General features: G+C 40.2%; 1 protein-coding gene across 14 annotated transcripts in view; it reads right to left on the reverse strand.

The window, feature by feature from the left end:
- FAM122B (family with sequence similarity 122B) overlaps window positions 1-9,960 on the reverse strand; it is a 27,090-nt gene that overhangs the window by 17,080 nt on the left and 50 nt on the right. For 7 of the 14 annotated variants that reach the window (XM_014545017.1, XM_014545016.1, XM_014545015.1 and 4 more), the window contains exons 1-7: window positions 9,770-9,954; window positions 7,631-7,721; window positions 3,095-3,151; window positions 2,750-2,793; window positions 2,611-2,665; window positions 2,262-2,363; window positions 688-770 (exon numbers count right to left, since the gene is read on the reverse strand). In XM_014545017.1, the coding sequence (XP_014400503.1) occupies window positions 688-770; window positions 2,262-2,363; window positions 2,611-2,665; window positions 2,750-2,793; window positions 3,095-3,151; window positions 7,631-7,721; window positions 9,770-9,867 (530 nt within the window). In that variant the 5' untranslated portion in view covers window positions 9,868-9,954. Of the gene's footprint in view, window positions 1-687; window positions 771-2,261; window positions 2,364-2,610; window positions 2,666-2,749; window positions 2,794-3,094; window positions 3,152-7,630; window positions 7,722-7,853; window positions 7,925-9,769 lie in introns of those variants that run through there. The other 7 variants (XM_005872832.2, XM_014545023.1, XM_014545022.1 and 4 more) reach the window with 3 other exon arrangements.

Raw genomic sequence — 9,960 nt, forward strand, 5'->3', positions numbered from 1 at the left:
AGCGAGAGAGACAGAAACATCAATGATGAGAGAGAATCATTGATAGGCTGCCTGCTGTATGCCCCCTACTGGGGATTGAGCCCACAACCTGGGCATGTGCCCTGACTGGGAATTGAATCAAGACCTCCTGGTTCATAGGTAAACCAACCACTTAGCCACACCAACCAGGCTGATATGTCTTTTTCAAATGTCTATGTCTCTCTCTCTCTCTCTCTCTCTCTCTCTCTCTCTCTCCCCCTCCCCCATCCCTACCTCTATCTCTATCTCTATCTCTGTCTCTCTATCTCTCTCCCCCTCAACCTTGCCTCTCCCTTCCATTCTCTCTAAGAATCAATAGAAAAAATATCCTTGGGTGAGGATTAACACACACACACACACACAAAAAAAAATGTTATTTGGATTTGACTGGTCTATAATCTTAAACTTTTTCCTTATAAAAGACATATCATCAAGGGCGCACATGTATGTCATCTGAATATAAATTGGCATTGTCTCAAAATTGCATGTGGTAAAATGTTAATGGTAGAATATAGGTAATAGGTACATGGATGTTCACTGCGCAATTCTTTCAATTTTGCTTTCTGTTTGAAAATTTCCATAATAAAATGTCAGGAGGGAGGAAATTCTTCAGAGAAACAATTTCAATAAGTAGCATTTCACTCACATATAAAAAGCAGGTTTACCTACCTGGATAAGTGTCTCGGACTAGGAGTGGGACTTGGTGGTAGCCCACTGCTGCTCGACATTTGTAAGGAAGGTGAAAAACATTGCTAGAAAAACATATTTAATATTAAAATAGTTAGTTCTAATGCTCCAGTTTTCAAAACATTCTTCTCAAAATGACAGAAACAATATCCTTAGAATTATTTAGTTATCTATGTATCTCTCTCATATATGAATGAGAATATATATAAATATATAATAATTTTTTCCCAAATTATTATCACAGATTTTGATTTTTCTTCCAGCCATTAGATTCTCTAAAAGTAAAGCAATTTTTTAAAAAATATATTTTTATTGATTTCAGAGAGGAAGGGAGAGGGAGAGAGAGATAGAAACATCAATAATGAGAGAGAATTATTGATCAGCTGCCTCCTACATGCTCCCTACTGGGGCTTGAGCCCAAAACCCAGGCATGTGCCCTTGACCAGAATCGAACCTGGGACCCTTCAGTCCGCAGGCCAATGCTCTATCCACTGAGCCAAACCGGCTAGGGCTAAAAGTGAAGCAATTTGATATCTATCTCTGTCACATGTCTCTGTGCCTCCCTCTGTTTCTGTTTCCTCCCCCTTATATCTCTGTTCCTCTTGTCTCTATCTTCCTGTCTTTATATATGCCTCTCTCCCCCAGGGCTCTATCTTGCCCTCTGTGCCCGTCTCCCCTTTTCTCTCTCATTATCTCTTCTGCTGTGTTTCCATCCCATCTCTGTCTCTCTCCAAGTCTCCGTCTCCCTCTCTGTGTCTCTATCTCTTGGCCCTCATGTCTCCTCACTGGTCTCCCTGCACACCTGCCCCTACCAGACTGCTCAGGCTCCAGGGCCTAGATGGAAAGACTTTACACCACAGTGCCTGCAAGCACAGGATCATGGCTGCTTCTGGGACTTCTCATCACTCCCGGACCCTGGGCCTGCCTGCCCGGCAGCCGTCAGTTATCTGCCCAGCCTGCTGGGGATTCCCACTCATCCCTATGGGGCTCTAAGCAACCAGGTATTGGAACAAACTCCTCTCTGGTGCAGACACTGTGTTACCACTGAGTGAGGATTTCCTGCCACTGAAGGCTTGGTGGGGCCATCCCCTGCTTTCCTAAGGAACTTGGGCAAGGAGAAACTGAGGCACCTCTGTCTGGTCGCTTCTACTTTCTCCCCAAGGGGGTGTCACTCTTGACATCTGACTGAAAGCCCTCTTGCTGCAGCTTCATCTGCCCTCCGTCTCTGTCACTCAGCTTCTTCCTAGAGCAAAGACTCCAGCTGGACAGAAATTGTTGGGCACACTGCTCCCCAGGGAAGGCACTAAGGAGGTGACCCCTGGGGGATGGGCACTGACCACAGCCATATCCGGGGTGAGGGAGAGGAGGTTGAGGTTCAGGGGAGCCAGGAGAGGTTAGGGGCTGCCACCACCTGGGTCCTGGCAGCAGAAAGAAATAAAAAGTGCGGTGATGTGTGTGTGTGTGTGTGTGTGTGTGTGTGTGTGTGTGTTTTAGAGAGTAAACAGCTCAGTGTGTGAAAGTGTGAAAGAGAGTTAATATCTTGTCCACGAGCCTACCTTTCCAAGTCCTCTGGTGGGTGATGGTGCTGGAGAAACTGGAGTGAAGTCAATCCTTTTAGGAGAATATAATTTCTCTGGCTTGTCAAAATCACTATCACTCTGTAAATATAAAGTGTTATTTCCTTATAATACACAATTCAGCACACCACAGCTCTTCTTTACTACTTAAACATGCCTATATTTTTAGAGTACAAATATACAGACTCTAAAAAGTTGCAATATAACATTCTGGTAGAAAAGCAGAGATCAAAAATGAATATGAGTATATGAAAAAATTAATAAAGCCAATGAACAATACAAAGGCTTCTATAAATTAAAAACACACAAGCAAATGTGAAAACTTTACCAGGCTCAAGCTCTCATCCCATGACTGGCTTATCTGCATTGCCGCTTGTACTTCCCTAAAACAAACAAAAATGAAAGGCCATCAGTGCTCAGAAACAAGATGTGCACAAGGCTGTGTCCTATTCTTGTGAAGCACTAACCTTTCATGGGCAGTTTCTCTGTTCATGATATCCGTGCCTTCCTCCTGCAAAGTCAAACATGTGCTGAAAACATAATATTTACCCACACAGTTCTTTATTTCAAAGAAAAGAAAAAAGACTTTTCTATCTTATTTGACATAATCACAGTACAGCAGAAATAACATTCTAAGACTGTCACTCAAACCACATCTGTATTTTATCTGAACCCGCAGGAGATTTTTAATCTGTCTACAACAAAACAGTCGCAGCCTACTGCATTTTTGATATCTAAATCTTCAAAATGAAAATAAAATCAAACTGTACAATTCATAAAATTGTAGATCTGCACTAGAAAGTAAAATTTACCTTTTTGATTTGATGCAGTCTGCTACTAGAAATCCCATTAGATGAGGATGACAGCAACTGGAAAGAAAAGTAAACATTTACTATTTCCTGAATCACAAAGCAGCAATCTGCTGTCAGTACCAGTGTATGACCTCTTCCTAGATAATTTTTCATATTCTTCTTAGAAATCTAGCTCTTTAAATTACTGAACATTAATGCACTAGAGGCAGTACATTCAGTCTTTAGAAAGTACACCAGGTGTCCAACCTCAAGGCACCATCTGTCGCTAGACAGGCACTGACTTTAACGCTTTTCCCAAATGAATGCAGAGCTGTGTACATTTATATATACAAAAAAGACTCCAGGCCTTGGAAATATCCATTACCCCACTAATCTAAAATAAAGAACTATATAAGAAGGGAAAGAAAAAACTGATTTTATTCATTTTTATTAACACTTTGCCAATGGACAAAGACAGACTAAGAAGCCTAGTACAATATTGTGACTATGATTTAAGTTTATCAAAAACACTTTAAAACTGCAAGATTTTGTTTTCATGACCTAAATCAATTCTAAAATTTGATCACTAATGCTATCACCACAAACCTTAGTAGATAAGAAAAATCAATGTGGAAGGCAAAGTATATTTTTAAAATAACTGCTGCTTTCCCTTGGATCACCACTTTTTAATAATACAAAGATAAAATTATTTTGGGGGGGGGTAAATTATATTCCTTCAAAATAATCACAATCTGATTAAAAAATGTAAGATAAAATTCATATAAACAAACCTTAGGGTTCTAGTAGCCATAATATAAATAACTATTATTTATCCCCTAGTGAAATGCAAATGAAATTATAATACTATAAAAGTAAATAAGACAATTATCCTGTTACAAGGAGCCCTATCCTATTAAAACTTTTTTTGAATATTAATGTAGTGAGGATTATAAAATGATGATAAACTGCTTTAAGCAAAAGGTGATTCAGGTAAATTTTTTTATGTCCAGCCAGCATTGCTCAGTGGTTGAGCATCAACCTATGAACCAGGAGGTCACAGTTTGATTCCCAGTCAGGGCACATGCCTGGGTTCTGGGCTCAATCCCCAGTGTGGGGCATGCTGGAGGCAGCCTACCAATAATTCTCTTTCATCATTGATGTTTATCTCTCTCTCCCCCTTCCTCTCTGAAATCAATTAAAATAAATAAATAAATAAATAAATAAATAAATAAATAAATAAATAAAGTTATCCACTAAAATATGATTTTACCTCAAAATATATCTCATTACCCACCCCTTTCTTTAACTTTTTCCTCTTCTAGGCTTTGTAAAGAAAAAAACTTTACCAGTAAAATTATTTTAAAAAGTACTTTTGCCATTATGAAAGCAATAAATGTTTACTGGTGGACTCTTAATAAGGTCATTTGAAAAACACTAAGCTACTAGGCAAGTAAATGAGACAAGAAAGACTCTAACAGGAGAGCATGAATATGTCCATCAGACAACAAAAGAAACCCCAAAGGCAGTGATATAATCAGGACAGCCAAAATGAGGGTTGCCAAACCTGATTGTGGAGAAAGTCAGAAATTTAGATGCTGAATTTATATGATGTACAACTTGTAAATTTAACACAGAACTGAGAAGTAGACCTGAAAGAGGGGCAGAGGAGCAAAGCCATGTCTAGTCCCAGAAATAAGAGTGAAGTATAAAATGAGAAAAAAGCCAAGAACTTCAAGGAGGTACTGGTTAATGATGTTAAGTCAAGCAAAGAGCTCAAGTGGGATAAGAGGCCCCTGACTTTGGCAATCAAGTGGGCATTGGTGACTTTTGCAAGAACAGATATTTCATGGAGTTGTGGTAGGAATGATGAGATTACAAACTGGCCCAATAGTTAACAAGAAATTAGGAGACAAGGTATTAGAGGCAGTGGAGTGTAGATTAAGCTTTGAAAAAGCTCCCAGAGGAGAAGAAAAAAAAGGGGGAAGGAGAAAATAGATAACAGTTTGTTTTTCAGATATTAGAGGTGTGAGTCAGGAGAAGAAGGTGGAACAAAAGGGCCAGTGACGAAGAGACTGAAGACACAAGACAGAGAGAAGATGACAGACCAAGCAAAGCGACAGGAGAGTCATAAAATATACGAACCATTAAGAGAAAACACTGCATGTGAAGGTAAAGACGTTTTAAGGAGAAGAAAGCTGACATGAATACAAGATAGGTGTCTGCCTTCTCTGTGAAGTGAAAAGCATCATCTGCTGAAAGTGAAAGGTGGTGAGATAGGAAGCTTGTAGTTCTAAAAAAAAAAAAAAGATTTAGAATATTGCTTTGGAAAAAGAGCACCTTGAACCCAACATGCCCAGAAAGAATTTATCTTCTGTTCCTTCAAACGACCAATTCCGCTCATTTTCCCTACTTGTAATAAAGGCAACACTTTCCCCTTGGTCATGGAGAAATAAAACTGCAGTGACTTTTGAGTCCTCCTTCTCCCTACCTTTATATCTAATCAGTTGTTATATCATGAATATCCATCCCGGCTGGTGTGGCTCCGTGGTTGAGCATCGACCCATGAACCAGGGAGGCCACTGTTCGATTCCCAGTCAGGGCACATGCCCAGGTTTTGGGCTCTATCTCCAGTGTAGGGTGTGTAGGAGGCAGCCAGTAAGTGATTCTCTCTCATCACTGATGTTTCTCTCTCTCCTCTCCCTTCCTCTCTCTGAAATCAATAAGACATATAAAAAATTTTTAAATTATGAAGATTCTACTTCTGCCTGTCTCCTTCATCAGTCCCCTTCTTTCCATTTCATTCATCAACACCTTACTTTTTGCAGGCACATAGATAAGTGTATTAAGATTTATAGAGTACATTGTGATATAATGTATATGGTGTGATTAATATTATGATAGAAGTACCCAAAGGATGCTGTGGAAGACTTCCCACACCAGATAGCTAGAAAGGAGAAGGGGATGGGATGAAGGGTAGTGTAAGGATCAACAAAGAGCAGTGAAACAACAAAACCCCTTCAGCAAACTAGGTATTTTAGTGCAGCCAGAGCCTAGAGTGGGTATTTGTCAGAGAACAGTGAGAACTGAGCCTAGATAGAGCTGATAAGAATCTTCATATCTTAGAAAAGAGAAAAGTGAAGTGTAGAGAGGCAAATTCATTTTCCCTTCTTTGCTATGCTATTGATGCAGGAACATTTTTCATATATACAGCAAAAATACGTACTCATATTTTCCAGTATCCTCGGGGAAGGTGGTGAGGAGAATCAAACCTCCAGATAGCTAACATTTTCCCCTTTAAGTATTTTTAGTCACTTCAGCTGGAAATCTTTCCTAAAAGTGTGATATTTTCCCCCTTGTTAAACAGATTATACCATGCAGAATGGCACAGGAAGATCTCTATTCTAATCCCAGCTCTGCCACTTATTAATTGTGTGATTCTGAGCAAGTCACTTATATCGGCTGAGTCTTAGCTGCTGCCTCTTTTAATTGGGAAAAACATTTTCTACCCTGCCTACTTCACTGGGGTTGCTATGAGATTAAATGTGTGAAAGTACTTTGTAACATGTAAAATGTCATACAAGAGTAGGTATTACTATAATTTAAGAAAAGGTGGAAGACCCAGGTATCCTTAAGAACATATTATTTTATGGTTCTATGCCATTAACACTTCAGGATCCATTACCAGGTTCTTAGCTCTTATACTCAGCCATATACTTTTTTTTTTTTTTTAAGAAAACCTCTGTCTGCTTTTTAGTTTTCCCCTCTCTTCCTTTGCTAGCAGCTGTCAGTATACCTTTAACACAAATGTACCTCTTCTGATTTGCTGCTTCTCACACACTACTGGGTTGGAAGCTTATTATAATTGTGCATAAATTTTAGATGATTCAGAGGTCAGAGAGGCTCTCCTATAAATAAACTGATGAACATTTGTGCACAGACTATGGAAATCTAGTTCAGCCGTTTAGAGGTCTGTTTGCTTACATCTCAGATGTCTTCCAGAGCACTGCAGCTACAGCATAAGTGGGCTCCACATGTGAAGTGCTGCTATATAAAAACCTCATCATAATTTTTCCCAACACAACCAACTAATAAGGTGATCCCCAACAGCTCTGCCAATATAGAACAGTCACGATCAGCAACTCTACTGAGAATACAAATACACGCATTTTAAAGGAGTCTTTCTTTGGATAAACAGCATTCACCAACAAAAATAAACACTCTGCCACCATTTTTGTGATTTTTGCATCTTACGACAAATTAAGACCACAGCTCTCAGTTATAATTAGAAGTTAATCCTGACTTACCTCACAATCATGATGCAAGTAGTGGCACAAAACAAAGAGCAATGTTTAAAAATACAAAGTTCCACAGCCAAGAAATATTTCTAACCAGGTCTTCTCTTGTGCACTGAAAGCTGAAATTGGCCACAACATTAAGCAGCAAACAAGATAGGTAAGAAAATTTTTCTTTTGTAAATAATTGTGCATAGCACATAATTTAAAGAAAGAACTACATTTGAAAGTGTTTCCCGCAACCAAAACCACTAAGGATACTTACTTCTATACTCACCAGGCTGTGACTGCTCATACTCGTTGTACTATTCCACCGAGTTCTAAGTGCGTAAGGCTGAAAACCCTGTGAAAGGTCACTAAAAAATAAAAATAAAATTATTAATGTCTTCTTATTTAAGATATCCTTCAACTATATCTGATGCCAACTCTGTAATTAACAATGAAATCTTCAGTGGTTCCTCATATCACACAATGAATAAACTCCTCACCGTCCTCTTCAGAGCTTCCTGAGTGGTGTGCTGGTGATTACAGGTTGGCGGAGATACTGATCTCCTAGGGGGGTTCGGGGGCAGCTAGGAGAGGTATGGGGCGGAGCTCCAGACTGGTTGCCTCCAGCTGCTTCTGCTCAGAACTCACCCCCACCTCAAACCGGTTACCACCAGATTCAAACTAGCAGCCTTATCTGTTTATCCTAGAGGACATACAATCAGTACTGCTTTCTGTGTGCGCCATGACATGACAAGAACTGGGGAGCTGTGTTCTACAATGTGAGCCCAATCAGCAACTCCCGTTATTGCCCTAAACACATGTTCTACTTTTGAACCACACTGTCCAACTAAATAATCACACCTGGCGTTTTGCTCATGTTGCCCCTTCTGAGTCGAATGCCCTCCTTCCCACTACCATCTGTCAAAATCCTTCCTTTCCTTCAACACCCATTTCAAATGCCATGCTCTCCATGAAGCCTATTTATTCCACAAATCTAATGCAATCTTTCCCTCCTTTGAACCCAAAGAGCACAATGGAAAAGTAGATGCTTCCTCAGACACCAACTTTACCTTTTATAAATGAAAACTATGCACGTGTTTTAAATCCTTGGTGGAGGTGTTTTGGTCATCTTTGTACACTATCCTGCAGTGCCCAGCAGAGTGCCATGCCATTGTTAAGAGGTAAAGAAGGATTTTCAGGACTGGGGATATAGATATCACCCAATCCAACTCTCCTACGTTTTAAGTGAGAAAACAGAGATTCAAAAAGGCTAAGTGACTCATTCATAATCATAGCCAGTCAGGGAGAAAATTGGGACTAGGCCTGGTCTCCTCACTCACTCTTCTGTCATTATGCTACCTTTCAAGTAATTACTTAAATCGTGATTCAAAAAACAGTATGTTATTTCTACAGTAGACTAAATTCAGGTCAACAGGATTACTCTGGTCCCTAGCAATTGCTTGCCTACTAGATTTTAAAAGACAACCAAAAAAGACCACTTTATTCCTATAGTAGCAAAAATAAACGTAAAACCGAGGACAGCATTAGAAAAGGGTCACTCTATCATCTGCAGTTTCAAAATTTAATAAAAGAAAAAAGTAAACCCATTTCCCCCCCAAAATGAGGATATTATGATCAGTTTGATAAACATTAATCTTTGCCTTCCCTGCACTTGATTAATGTTTTTGGTTAACTCTACTCCTATCCCCTTTTCTGGACTAATTCCATTTCTACAGGGTCTCAAAAATTGGCTCTCTACCTAAAATGAACTGTCTACTTATGAAAGTAAAATGTAATAGGTTCAAAACCCGTGTTTTCTCTAACCTAGGCTACATGCTATCCCTCCTTTTTATTCACTGGAATGCATTTCAGGCAGTTTTAGAATCTGAAAACATTATGACAAATCTGAATCACTTAATATGACATGAACACATGATTTAATTTCAAGTTATTAGATAAACTGTGATTTATTAAAGTAAACTACTGTTAATACCAGGGTTCCTAAACTAAGCTTAGAAATAGCAGCTCTTAGAGACAGGTGTCAAATTGCAAGTCTGGTTCCAGGGGCTTCAGTCTGACATTCAGTGGTGTAAATTAGGCAGGGCAGGCAACCTGTTAGAAGAGCCAGAAGCTTCTTGTCGTTACTTTTACAGCGAGCTAACAGAGCCTCAGGTAGAGAGGGCCCCGTTGTTCCCACACTGCCCAGAGTTTGGAGTCCCGTTGTTCCCACACTGCCCAGAGTTTGGGGTTAAACTTTCGCTCCACCACAGGACCCCACTGTCAAGCAAACAAATCATGACCCCCTCAGTTTAGAGTGTCCCAAGGAGCTCTAACTCTCACTTTAGGGAAGGAAACTGCTTGCAGGGGCTCCAGGAGCCCCTGAACCCTGTAGTCCACCCTCCCTAACCCTGCTCACCTGAGCCCCTGAATCAGGGGAGCGCTGCTGGATCTCCTCAGGGTGCCCCCATTAGATGTGCCACGCTCAAAGTCCAGCTCCATTTTCTCCTGGGCCATGTCGGAGACTTGCAGCCAGGCACAGCGAACAGTGCTCAGCTCCTGGTGCTTAGCTATGGACTCACGGCAGGACTGAGCTGCTGGGGACTGGCA

This window comes from Myotis brandtii, unplaced genomic scaffold, assembly GCF_000412655.1.
Source record: "Myotis brandtii unplaced genomic scaffold, ASM41265v1 scaffold393, whole genome shotgun sequence".
NCBI lineage: Eukaryota > Metazoa > Chordata > Mammalia > Chiroptera > Vespertilionidae > Myotis > Myotis brandtii.